Source organism: Mytilus trossulus, chromosome 8 (assembly GCF_036588685.1).
Source record: "Mytilus trossulus isolate FHL-02 chromosome 8, PNRI_Mtr1.1.1.hap1, whole genome shotgun sequence".
Taxonomy (NCBI): domain Eukaryota; kingdom Metazoa; phylum Mollusca; class Bivalvia; order Mytilida; family Mytilidae; genus Mytilus; species Mytilus trossulus.
In genome coordinates this window covers 49,636,430-49,651,006 of record NC_086380.1, presented here as the reverse complement: position 1 = coordinate 49,651,006, position 14,577 = coordinate 49,636,430, and the positions used below count along the sequence as shown (strand labels likewise).

General features: G+C 32.5%; 2 protein-coding genes across 3 annotated transcripts in view; one reads left to right on the top strand and one right to left on the bottom strand.

Moving 5' to 3' along the window:
• Positions 1–14,577, bottom strand: part of LOC134681093 (uncharacterized) — a 280,458-nt gene that overhangs the window by 135,444 nt on the left and 130,437 nt on the right. The window lies entirely within an intron of this gene.
• The window catches only part of LOC134681962 (uncharacterized), a 29,319-nt gene continuing 14,833 nt past the window's right edge, over positions 92–14,577 (top strand). The window contains exon 1 of one of the 2 annotated variants that reach the window (XM_063541591.1): positions 92–246. In XM_063541591.1, the coding sequence (XP_063397661.1) occupies positions 223–246 (24 nt within the window). In that variant the 5' untranslated portion in view covers positions 92–222. Of the gene's footprint in view, positions 247–622; positions 976–14,577 lie in introns of those variants that run through there. The other variant, XR_010100730.1, reaches the window with a different exon arrangement.

Here is a 14,577-nt window from a genome sequence, read left to right as displayed (position 1 = left end):
AGTTTATCTATGCTCAGTATCTATGTATTATTTAATCATTAGAGTAGTTAGTATTAATCAGCTGTGCTTGACCGCACATTGGTAACTGTATATATATGGAAGTGTTTAACGACCTTGACTGGCTTTTCAGCCCTCGCACGGTCGGCTCGGTACCCGAAGGCGATTGGTGAGCGTTTGAATATTTTGTGCCGTGGGTCAGGAACGGGTAGCAAAGGACGCCAAATGGAGGCCGCCATCTTGGTTTTGGTGAGTTGTTTTTTTTCTTTTTGACTATTTTGTTGTTTTCTTATTTCACAACGGCTGCTTTCAGGGCCAGTTTGGTCAGCTTGGCAGCCCGCTAGCCTCGATGATGGAGTACCGGTAGATGAATCGTGGACGTAGTTCTAAAGATGACAGGAAGCGTTATCAGGACCAATACCCAGCCGTTAGGCAGTGAAATGAAGGTCGTATCACCCAACGCCTATAGCTAGTATACAGCCCTCGGACGTTAATCGGCACAACACTCCCCATGATACAATGGTTTTGGAGTGCATGTTAACGCGGGTACGCCACTACTACGTCTCTCTGTACGGCATGGATTGGTTTCTGTCATCTTAAGTAGTATGTCGTTGACCATCTAACAATAAACCCTCATCGAAGATAGCGGGTAAAGGAGAGCTGACCCAGCACGTCCGTTCAGCTGTAATGACCGAGACGTGACTGTGAGATGATTGGTAACTGTTTCTACCTGTACAATTTATATATCATTAGTTAGAAAGCTCAGGTGAATTTCTCTGTGGTCAGAATTATCTGTGTTCTCATTGGTTAATTGGGACATACCTCCATATTTGAAATGGGTATTGTTTGAGAAAAATGGAGAATTTATATTTACTCTAGTTTGTGCCATTTCTATATTGTTTGAAACGGAATGATATTTCATTGATAGTCAATTGCAGTATTTTGGACATATGGAATTTAGTATATTCACTTTATAAGGTAAGAATGCACTTTATTTACTTTGAGTAGAATGAGAGATGAATGAATTGTATCACTGGGGTAAAGCTGATGACCGTAACTGCATTCACGGTCATCCCAAGATGTCGGATGACAAATTAGGTCAGTATTTTTATTGTCTGTTAAGGTGTTTCTACATCATTTTTTTTACAAAGCATACTTTGATACGATGTAAATATATAAAAGATTCACACGGAAGTCACAAATCTCTACCGAGGGACGTGTATAAAACGGGAATTTGGATTTGAAAAATTCGCGAGGATGACCGTAAATCGTAATCGAGATGACCGTAACAGGATTAGCGATTCATAACAAGGCTGACCGTAATTGGTTAAAAGATGACCGTAAATCGTTGAGGATGACCGTAATTTATAAAGAATGACTAAATTTAAAAGGATGACCGTCAATTGAAAGAAATATCCATATTTGTATGCATTGTTTTTTGTTGAGTTTGTCGCAATATGGGCTCGGTTAGTTTATTTTTAACTATTTGGCTTGTAGTTGGATGCTACATATGACGAACCATGTATTTGAAGCACGTCTTATTTTTGTCTACCTTTAGGATAATGTTGTCTTCAAAAATTACACAATTGTTAAGCCAATTTAGTCTTACTCAAATGATAGATGAACCTACTCATTTTACTGAATCGTCGTCATCATTGTTAGACCTTTTTATAACAAATGATGCTCACATAATAAATTACTGTGGAGTCGGGCCCCCTTTATTAGACCAAATACGTTTTCACTGTCCTATAATTAGTCTTTTGAACTTTCCAAAATGTCGTCAAAAAACTTTTAAGCGGAAAATTTGGCTATATGATCGAGAAGACTATGACAGATATCGTAACATTTTATCTGGGATTCCGTAATTAACTTAAATAACGTTGAACAATTTACAACCGAAATAACAAAAACTATCATAGAAGCTGCTGAAAATTGTTTTCCAAATAAAATAATAACTGTTCGCAAAAATGAACCTCCATGGCTAACAAATGATGTTAAAAAAGATAAGGGAAAAAAATAGAATCCACAGAAAGGCTGAAAAATATAATAACCCATCGGAGTGGTCAAAATTTAAGAAAATACGAAATGAAGTTACTAGTTTAATAAGAAAATCGAAGGATGATTATAACAACAATTTAATTAAAAAAATCACGAACAGTAACCCGTCCACTACTAACTGGTGGAAAACGGTTAAACAAATATCCGGATTAAAAACAAACGACGCAAGTGTACCCCCATTAATGGTTAATAACAACTTTATATTTGATGAAATCGAAAAGGCAAATGAATTTAATCGATTTTTTTCTTCCCAGTCAAATATTGGTGATTCAAGTGCTGTGTTACCTGAAAACTTCATAATATTAGTGATGACATTAGTTATATAGAACTTACTGTTACTGAAGTTGAAGATATATTGAAAATTGTTAATCCCACAAAAGCTTCTGGCCCAGACCTCATAAGTCCCAAATTGTTAAAAGAAGCATCTTCTTTTTAAAGTATATCCACTATGTAAACTATTTAACTTATCGTTAAGTACGTCTACTTTTCCAGATCAATGGAAAAGAGCAAATGTAACCCCAGTTTATAAAAATAGTAAACCGAATGACGTTAAAAACTATAGACTTATTTCCTTGTTGAGTGTAATATCAAAGTGTATGGAACGATGTGTATATAAACATGTTTACAATCACTTTATGCGCAATAATATTTTAACGAAAAATCAGTCGGGCTTTACACGGGGGGATTCAGCAGTTAATCAATTAATTATCATTTCGAATGATTTTGGGAAGGCTTTATATAGCGGAAATAAGGGTAGTATTATGTGATATAAGTATTAAGCGTTTGATCGAATCTGGCATAAGGGACTGCTATTCAAACTTCAACAAGCGGGCATACCGGGTTCTTTACTAAGGTGGTTTGAAAATTATCTTACAAATTGAGTTCAGCGGGTGGTTATTAAAGGTTCTAGTTCCGAATGGTTACCTGTAAATGCAGGCGTCCCAAAAGGGTCCATTCTAGGCCCTCTCCTTTTTTTGATATTTATAAACGATATTGTAGAAGACATGTACATTCAAGCTCAAATTAAGCTATTCGCATTTGACACTTCATTATATATTATGGTTGACAATCCAACAGAAACAGCTAAAATTTTAAATGACGATCTAGATAAGATTTATAATTGGTCAAAAAAATGGCTTGTTAATTTCAATGCCCAAAAAACTGAAAGTATGATAATTTAAAAAAAATAAAAAATAGACCCTTTCATCCTCCATTTAATATGAACACCCAAGAGCTACAAACAGTAAGTAAACACAAACATCTAGGTGTCTTTTTTTCTAACAACAGATCCTGGGACGACCATATTGAATGGTTTCTAAATCTTACAAAAGAATAAATATAATGAGAAAAATGAAAAATGTTCTTGATAGATTTTGACTTGAAAAAATTTCGCCCAATTCTTGAATATGCCGATGTCGTTTAGGACACTCAAAATCAGAATTTGATTGCTAAACTTGAAAGTATTCAGCTTGACGCAGCGCGTATCGTCACGGGGGGTACTAAAATTACCAGTATAAACAATTTATATGTTGAAACTCGATGGGAAAAATTATCTGAAAGACGGCGTAATCACAGACTTACTCATTATCACAAAATTTTGAATAATAAAACTCCAGAGTATTTAAGAGACTTATTGCCTGATTCAGTAGGCAGTAGGCATGATCATAATACAAGACAGAGAAAAAACAAATTAGTACCCAAAATAGTAAGATCCCAGCGTATTATTATATAGGACATCGTTTTGGTCAAATTCTTCATGCTCGCTAGCTCACAGAATTCTCACCTTTTCCTTCGTAACTTAGTAGACTCTCCAAATTGTCATTGTGGTGATGTAGAAACAAATTCTCACTTCCTGTTATCTTGTACTATCTATACTATTAAACGAGAAGACCTCATTTTGGGTGTCGCTTCTCTTCTTTCCACAATAAATTAATCATCATGCCTCTGTGTCCTATGGATACAGTGCATAATCGCATTTGTCATCCATTCATATGATTATTCAGATTGAGTTATTTTGGGTGAAAAACGAGAAAAAAGACGTCCGGATATGTTTCAGTCATTGGGCGAAATTTTAAGTCAGATCAGACTTCCGGTTTGCGTTTTTCTGTATACTTTGAACAACATACATTAATACTTCGAATACAGTGTATTTTCTGTCTTATATCCGTCATTGGACGAATTTTAAGTCAGATTAGACCTCCGGTTTGCGTTTTTCTTTTTACTTTGAAACAAATACATATACTACGAATAAAGTGTATTTTCTGTCTGATATCCGTCATTGGACGAATTTTAAGTCAGATTAGACCTCCGGTTTGCGTTTTTCTTTTTACTTTGAAACAAATACATATACTACGAATAAAGTGTATTTTCTGTCTGATAGCATTTTCTATCCACGAAAGTCACAGGGTTTTTTAATAGAGAGGGTCTGAATAATATATCAATGACCGCTGTAGATCAATTATTAAACTGAGAATTGACTGTAAAAAGAAAATACACTTTCGGGATATCTGGAACGGGTGTTTTTAAGATCGAAATTTCAGGATTTACCATTTCGGGATTTCTTTTTTCGAAATTTCGGGATGTCGAGATATTTAATTTGTATAATAAATTCAGAACCTCGGGATTTCATGTTTTTAAGCCCGGGATATTGGGATCAGGGCCCCTCCGCAGTGGCGGAAATTTTCATATGCAGGGCCCGTTGACTGCCGAAGAGGGGCCCGCTCCGGTCATGCTTCAGTGATTCCCTATATAAGCAACCCATTATTTTCCTCTCTGCCCCGACCCCCTTTAATGAATGTTCATAATATACAGATAGGCGCTAAAATTATTCATGTGTCATTAAAAATAATAGAGAACAAAAAAAAAAGGATTTTTATATGGAAAAAGGAGGAGCCGGACAATTACCCTGTCCCAAATTACCTATGACTTTTGATACCTTTTCTGAAATTCTCAATTCACTAAAAGTTTTACAAAAAAAAGAAGATGTGGTATGAATGCCAATGAGACAGCTCTCCACAAGAGACCAAAATGACACCGAAATTAACATTTAAAGGTCACCTTACGGCCTTCAACAATAAACAAAAGCCGATACTGCATAGTCTGATATAAAAGGCCAGAAATTACAATGTTAAACAATTCAAATGAGAAAACTAACAGCCTTATTTATGTACAAAAAAAAGAACGAAAAACAAATATCCCTGAACCACTGAGTTACAGGCTCCTGACTGGAATGTTTCATAATACATGTACACTAAATGTATGTTCATAATGAAATTAATAGAAAACAAAAAATGGGAATTTTGGAAATAAAGGTTGGAGGGTTAAAAAACATTTTCCTGTCCCCAAGTACCTATGACTTTTGATACTTTTCCTGATATTCTCAAGTCATTAAATCTTTTACAAAATTCTTCCTACAACACTTTACATCCTTTCAACTACGCTCTAAATGCCCGCGATTTCGCGGGTGTGTTCTAGTATATACTAATTTAAGAAAAGAACTATTGAATTCTGTTTCAGTTCTCCCTGTTCAACTTAACATAAAAACTTTGCTTTTTGGATCAACGGTACTCTCAGATGAGCAAAATAGTATTTTATTTAGTTTGGTGCAGAAATATATTATTAAAAGTAAACGTTTTAACCCTTGATGTTAACGCTTCATCACTCAATAGGAACCAAAGCATTTCACACTGTATACATTACAACAATTCATGTTTATTTTTTTTTATTTTTTTTCTTCTTTTTCTTCTTTCACCTTTTTCATATTCATATATTTAATACAGAGCATGCCAGTATTTATATTTATGTATTGTTCAATAAGTGTATTATTTTTGTAAAGGAGACAGATTTGTAAAAGCAAATTGCTTGTTTCTGAATCCTGAATATTAGTTCCTTTGTATAATATCGTATCATGATGAATTATCTGAATAAATATTGTTTTAACTAATGTTGTCTTATAAATACGTCTTTCACCAACACGATTAATTATTTGATACAAAAAATACAAATACGGATATTTCTTAGAAATGACGGTTATACTATGAAAGGTACGGTCATCCTTTATAAATTACGGTCATCCTTTCGAAATTACGGTCATCATTTTACCAATCACGGTCATCCGTATTATATGTTACGGTCATCTTGAAAATATTTTAAAGATGATTTCCCATTCTATACACGTTCCTCTGTAGAGATTTGTGACTTCCGTATGAATCTTTTATAAATTTACATCGTACCAATGTATGCTTTGTAAAGAAAATGATGTAGAAACACCTTAACAGACAATAAAAATATTATAATCAAACATAACTCTGTGAAAAAATTGTGTATTTACCATGAACGGTTTTTGACTAATCCAGTTTTCAAATTTTACGACCATTCAAGTCAGTATTGTTAGTCAAAATTTTGAGAAAATGGGTGAGGGATACAAAAATGATTTTACAAGAATAATATACATCCCATCTCATTTTGGTCTTTTCAAATTTCTTAGATATGTATTTTTTCAATCATTTATAACAAAAAAGTTGAATTAATATGCATTATGTTCTTTAAAATGAGAAAAATCATAAAAATACAAAATTGGCAGTATGGTAAATTTTACACAAAAAAGCATCAAAATATGATAAAACTTTCTTATATTACCACCTACCTATAGTTTTTGTAAGTTAAATTTATTCAGATTGGTCCACTTCATCTTTATGGAAAGTATGAAAAAAAGTTTAATTGTGGAACTGTGATTTTTTTCACGATAATAGCCCAAAAATAGGTAAAAATCGATGAAAAGCGAGAAAATCATTAAAATTGAGCATTTTCAAAGGGCCGTAGCAAAAAAAGAAGCACACCACCATATGATTTTTTCTTCACCAATTGTTTTGTTACAGTATTATAAACCTAAAATTAGGTTAAGAAAAAAAGTTTAATTCTAGAAATTTTTGGCTCCTCAGAGGTGTACATCCTTAAGTCATTCAATCGACAAACATCGCTTTGAACGAACGTCAAATAGTCAGTTGTGGTGTTTGGCAATACTTTTTACTTTCTTAGGTTTCTTAGAGATACACTGCGGCAAAAATGGCTTTGTTGGTTTCAGTTTAAATAAAGATTATAATAAACGTTGGTTGCTAAATGCACATGAAAGAGCTTCAATATCATTAAACTGTCGAGACTTGGTAGGAATTGTTAACCCTGAAACATCCGCCCCCAAAAAACTCAGAAAAACTCCAATGAAGCGAGTCAGTTTCTGATGTTTTGAAATTGTTTCAGACACTGCAAAGCTGGCCAATTCCATTATAACATCGGAGCAGTTATATGGCTTGGTTCTCGGGTTCTGTTGCATCTTCGGAATTACTGGGTGACCTTCTTAACGCGTATGAAAAGGGAAAATTTGCTTCAGAAATTTTCATTACGGAACGGCTTATTCAAAAGTCAACCGATATCTTCAAAAAAGAAAATCATTGCTTACATTTTTAAAAAAGGAAATAAGAAGGCAAGCAGTTAATGGCTGGTAAGAACAACAAAACATTGAGAGCAGATGAAAAAAAAACGTCGCCTGCTTGTCAAAGCCCAAACAAGATAGTTGGTTATGCGATAGGTTCTCCAATTTAAATTAGGTCCTTTTCCAATGTCTCTTGCAAACTTTGATGGTACACATGTAATGAAAAATTAAAACCTGTCCTGAGTGGTCTTTTAGAAAAGGCTCATTCCTAAGGAAATCATGTGGATATTTGATGACAAGGCAGTTATTCAAAACATTACGAGGATACCAAGCACTTTTTTTGATTTGGCAAAAATTGTTATTTTAAAAACCATCCTTTTAGTTTCGAAAAGTTGTCACGCATTGATTTTGTCACTGAATAGTATCGCACAATATTCATAACGAAATTAGAACGGTAGGTCCTTGGGAGGGCAAATCATTACGATAAGTTCTAAACCATCACAATTGTGTTCTTGGGAATGAAAGAAATGTTTGTTAGTTGCTTTTGTTGAATTCTTTTGTTTTGAAAAGAGTAAACAATCCTATAGATTTACACTTGAATGTATGGAATTATTTGTATCACATGGAAGTATGTGCCACAAATTATATGTTGAAAATGAAATAGCGTAGAATGGTTTTAGTTTATAATCAAACAGGAAGAAGCCGATAAAAAAATGTTTCTTAATAAAATGCAAAAACATGCAGCTGACAAAGGTTACGACTCCATTGTTAAAAAACCTTCTGACACTGTTGTGAAAGTATTGGCTTACTATTTTCACAGTTGCATATCAATTATAACATTGTGAGTCTGACAAATACATCCCCCAAATGCAGATTATTAAATGTGCAATCAATGTGTGCAAATTTGGTGAGAATATTTGTCGAAAACTACCAGGATTTTGCGCCAATACAGGTTGTGATTCAGTAAGTGTTTTGTCTGGTAAAGAAAAAAAAAGCAAAGCATTCGGCTTTTTGACACGTTATGTGGAGTTTTCAGAAGGTCTATTCCATCTTGGTGAAACCTTGGAAGAGGTTGGCGAGGAGTTGTCAAAGCACTCGAGAGGTTTTCGTGTTCTATATATGGCTACGAAATTAATTAAAAATATCGATAAATAAAGATCAGAACGTTTTGAAAAGCAAAAGATGCAATGTTAAAGCACATTTAACAAGCCAACTTTCAGACGAAGATTTGGAAATCTGCTCTAAAACACAACACTGGTCTGTTGCCAAACAACTATGGTTGGATTGTTTAGAGCGCTTTGATCAGTATCAATTGTCTAGACCAACCACCAGCGTTAGATGCTTTGGTAATTCTGATGTGCTGTTCATGTAAAGCTGGTTGTGCCAAAAAATATGTTCATGTGTTCAACAAGGTTTATCCTGAACAGATAGCTGTATGTTAATGCTCGAAAGCTTGTAGATATAAGTGCTGAAATTGAATGAAGGTCTGGTAAATCTCAATGAGACCATAATCGGCATATCCAAATAAATTTCCCTAAGGTCACAAACAACATTTTTCACTTAAAGATATATTGCCACTACTTCTGCAATATAGTATTTATCAATAATAATGTAAAAGAAAGTGTATGCATGCCAATTAAAAAAGAATGGGGCAGCAAACTTAGCAGTCCTTTCAATACCAATCAAACACTGTAAAAATATTTTTGAATATTGTTCTCATTGGTATAAATAGTAATTTTGTTATCTGTAACTTAAAACCATATCAAATATTATTGCTTTACACATCAAAATACTACAATATGTTGTTACCTATGCTTTGGCATTGCATAAGGTCGTGTTTTTCTCTTATTGTTATACTTAAAGAATTGAATAACTTAGGTATATTTCTAAAATCTGCTGAAAAACTTAGAATTTAATTGCAGCAAATAATATTTTTGTTCTCACTTTATTTAAGTATCATATCATTTTCCGCTCGTATTTTGTATTTTGTATTTTGTATTATGTATTATATGTTCTTTCATGCACACCTTATATTTATATATATATTATATATCTCTTGTGAAATTCTTATATTGGTGTAAAATTGTGTATATGTATCCTATAAGCTGTATTGCTTTCGGAATAAAGTATTATTATACTAAATTAAACAAAACTTGTGCTTTAGATTTAGAGAGGGTCCGAAAGAAACTTTCCGAATGAAAGATTTTGCGCCATTTTTCCAATTCTTCTTGGGTCTTTTATCTCTACCGGGTAACCCTCGTCAAAAATGTAGGTATGCTTTAATAATAATAGAGGATAGTCACTGTTATTTCTAATCATCTTAGATCATCTCCAAACTTAAAACTGAAGATCACGCACCCTTATTGTTTAGATTGAAAAAGACTGTTGTATATGATCCGTCGACATAATCTCCGATTGATATTGATCAATTAAACAATCTCTGACCTGTGAATTTATACTTTAAGTTTAACGGGCTAGATATCTTGTCGGTTTGAAAAATGAAATTACCTCCCTTGTTAGTGTAATGTTGTATTAATCTATTTTTTTGTACCATCTTCATGTATTATTATATTGTACAATTTAAATTTGTGATCTGTTTAATATCTAAATGTAACAATTTAATCTTTATCAGAGATATAAACAATGTAATTTGAAAGTCTTTGATTACTTTATCACCGTAGTTCAAAACAAATGATGAATCTTAAAATTGATCGTTGAATAAGTAGAGTGATGTCAAAAATCCAATATTGAAATTTTTCATAATGAAAACAAATTATGAATGATGGAATGTTGAATATTGAAATGAAGTGCTGAAATCGAATGCTAAAAACAAATGTTAATAAAATTGAGAAAGGAAATGGTGAATATGTGTGTCAAAGCGACAACCACCCGACCATAGAGCAAACAAATACCGAAGGCAACCAATGGGTCTTCAATGTAGCGAGAATTCCCGCACCCGTAGGTGTCCTTCAGCTGGCCCCTAAAATATGCATAATAGTACAGTGATAATGGACGTCATACTAAACTCCGAATTATACACAAGAAACTAAAATTTAAAATCATAAAAGACAAACAAAGGCCAGAGGCTCCTGACTTGGGACAGGGTGAGGCGAAAAATTGCAGCGGGGTTAAACATGTTTATGAGATCTCAACCCTCCCCCTATACCTCTAGCCAATGTAGAAAAGTAAAAGAATAACAATACGCACATTAAAATTCAGTTCAAGAGAAGCCCGAGTCCGATGTCAAAAGATGTAACAAAAGAAAATAAATAAAATGACAATAATACATAAATAACAACAGACTACTAGCAGTTAACTGACATGCCAGCTCCAGACCTCAATTAAACTAATTGAAAGATTATGTCTTCATCATATGAATGTATGTTGAAAACGAATGTTGAAAGTTGAAAATTGAATGTTGAAATCGTATGTTGAATGTTGGATGTTGTACAATGTAAATCAATACGAGAAAAAAAAATTGAATGTTGAATGTTGAATGTTGAATATTGAAATCGAATGTTGAATGTTGAAATCGAATGTTGAATGTTAGAATCGAATGTTGAAAGTTGAAAATCGAATGTTGAAAACGAATGTTGAATGTTGAAATCGAATGTTGAAAGGTGAAAATCGAATGTTAAAAACGAATGTTGAATGTTGAAAACGAATGTTGAATGTTGAAAACGAATGTTGAATGTTGAAATCGAATGTTGAATGTTGAAATCGGATGTTAGAAGTTGAAAATCGAATGTTGAAAACGAATGTTGAAAAAGAATGTTGAATTTGAAAGTTGAAAACGAATGTTGAATGTTGAAAATCGAATATTGAAAGTTGAAAATCGAATGTTGAAAACGAATGTTGAATGTTGAAACCGAATGTGGAATGTTGAAATCGAATGTTGAATGTTGAAATCGAATGTTGAAAGTTGAAAATCGAATGTTGAAAACGAATGTTGAATGTTGAAAACGAATGTTAAATGTTGAAAACGAATGTTGAAAGTTGAAAATCGAATGTTGAAAACGAATGTTGAATGTTGAAAACGAATGTTGAATGTTGAAATCGAATGTTGAAAGTTGAAAATCGAATGTTGAAAACGAATGTTGAATGTTGAAATCGAATGTTGAAAGTTGAAAATCGAATGTTGAAAACGAATGTTGAATGTTGAAAACGAATGTTGAATGTTGAAAATAAGTGTTGAATGTTGAAAGTTGAAAATCGAAAGTTGAAAACGAATGTTGAATGTTGAAAACGAATGTTGAATGTTGAAAGTTGAAAATCGAATGAAACGAAATAAAAAAAAAAAAAAAATTTGAATGTTGATTGTTGAATATTGAAATTGAATGTTGAATGTTGAAATCGAATGTTGAATGTTGAAAATGGATACGAGAAAAAAAAAATAGAAAAAAAAAAAAATTTGAATGTTGAATGTTGAATATTAAAATCGAATGTTGAATGTTGAAATCGAATGTTGGATGTTGTAAATGGATACGAGAAAAAAAAATAAAAAAAATAAAAAATAAAAAAATTGAATGTTGAATGTTGAATATTGAAATCGAATGTTGAATGTTGAAAATGGAAATGAGAAAAAAAAATTAAAAAAAATTTGAATGTTGAATGTTGAATATTGAAATCGAATGTTGAATGTTGAAATCGAATGTTGGATGTTGTAAATGGATACGAGAAAAAAAAATTAAAAAAAAAAAAAAAAAAAATTGAATGTTGAATGTTGAATATTGAAATCGAATGTTGAATGTTGAAAATGGAAATGAGAAAAAAAAATTAAAAAAAATTTGAATGTTGAATGTTGAATATTGAAATCGAATGTTGAATGTTGAAATCGAATGTTGGATGTTGTAAATGGATACGAGAAAAAAAATTAAAAAAAAAAAAAAAAAAAATTGAATGTTGAATGTTGAATATTGAAATCGAATGTTGAATGTTGAAAATGGAAATGAGAAAAAAAAATTAAAAAAAATTTGAATGTAGAATGTTGAATATTGAAATCGAATGTTGAATGTTGAAATCGAATGTTGAATGTTGAAATCGAATGTTGAATGTTGAAAATGGAAAAAAGTAAAAACACAAAAATACCGAACTCCGAGGAAAATTCAAAAAGGAAAATCAAAAATCAAAAGGCAAAATCAAAAGTCCAAACACATCAAACGAATGGGTAACAACTGTCATAGTCCTGACTTGGTACAGGCATTTTCTAATGTAGAAAATGGTGGATTGAACCTGGTTTTATAGCTAGCTAAACCTCTCACTTATATGACAGTCGCATCAAATTCCATTAAATTGTCATGAGAATTGAAATGAGAAAAAAAAAAAAAAAAAAAAAAAAAAAAAAATGGAATGTTGAATGTTGAATATTGAAATCGAATGTTGAATGTTGAAAATGGAAATGAGAAAAAAAATTAAAAAAAATTTGAATGTTGAATGTTGAATATTGAAATCGAATGTTGAATGTTGAAATCGAATGTTGGATGTTGTAAATTACGGAGCCCCGCTAGGGACCTGCAAAGAAAAAAAATTATATTGTGCGCACAACATAATATATTGTGCGCACAACTTAAAAATATTGTGCGCACAACATAATATATTGTGCGCACAACTTAAATATATTGTGCGCACAACATAATATATTGTACGCACAACTTAAATATAGTGTGCGCACAACTTAAATATAGTGTGCGCACAACTTAAATATAGTGTGCGCACAACTTAAACATATTGTGCGCACAACTTAAATACAAAGTGCGCACAAAATGTTATTCAAATTCATTCAGCGCTCTCATGGTACGGCGACTAATATCTCTTCTTAAAAAGGTGAAAGAATGGAGAAATACATAAGGGTTTATTTCGAAATGGGACTCGATTATATGGAAATACTGGCACTTTTAGCAAAACATCATCACTACATTATTTCTCATCGACACCTGAAACGAATATTGAAGAAGCTACGTTTATTTCGCCGAAAACACTACACGCCACTTGAAGATGTCGTTGCTTTCATCAAAGACAACATTAAAGGATCTGGAAGGCTTCATGGTTATCGCTGGATGTTTATGAAATGTAAACAAGCAGGGTTAACTGTACAAAAAGAGTATGTGCGAATTTTGATGCAAATTATAAACCCTGAAGGAGTTGAAATGCGACGAAAAGGTCGATTACATAGGAGAGAATATTGTTCAAAAGGGCCGAACTTTATATGGCATTTGGATTCTTACGATAAACTTAAACCTTTTGGAATATGCATAAATGGGTGCATAGATGGCTTTTCTAGACTGATAATATGGTTGGAGGCAGGACAGACTAGTAGTGACCCTCGGGTTATTTCTGGGTATTTTGTCAAAGCTATTCTTCGGAAGGGAGGACCTATGGTGATAAGAGGAGATCTTGGTACCGAAAATAGTAAGGTCGCTGAAATGCAGTCTTTTTTACGACGCAATGATAATGACACGTATGCTCGAAATAACAGTGCGTTTCTTTACGGCACAAGCCAACATAATCAAAGAATTGAATCATGGTGGGGAATTTATAGAAAAGAAAACTCACAGTTTTGGATGACAATTTTTAAAGATATAAAATGGATGGATTATTTTCAGGAGATCATCTTCATAAAAACTTGATAAGGTTTTGTTTCCTGAGACTGATACAGGTACTTATTTAAGAACAAAATTATGATATCCTTCCTATTTCCTTATTTTAACGCTAATATAATTATATAGACCAAGCAGAACAAGGAAAATTGTTTAAGTCCACAGTTAATTGTGGATAAATAAAAAGAAGTAATGATAGTGACTTATGTACCCATCAATGGACATAGACAAAAAAACGCCCTTTAAACTTCTATCCGCCCGTATGTCCAATTTTAATGCTGAAGTCCGTTTATCTGTTCATTTATACCTTTTTAAGGCTAGCCATTTGTTTTAAACTTCAATATTTGTTTGTTTAACTGTTATTATACATAAGAATAAAAACCTCTCTGAATAACAAATCAAATGTCATTACAAGGCAGATGAGTACTCCCGACATGAAATTCATTTATAGTGCGGAAATTTATTGTTTTTATTTTTTTTTTAAAGTGTAAAGAAATG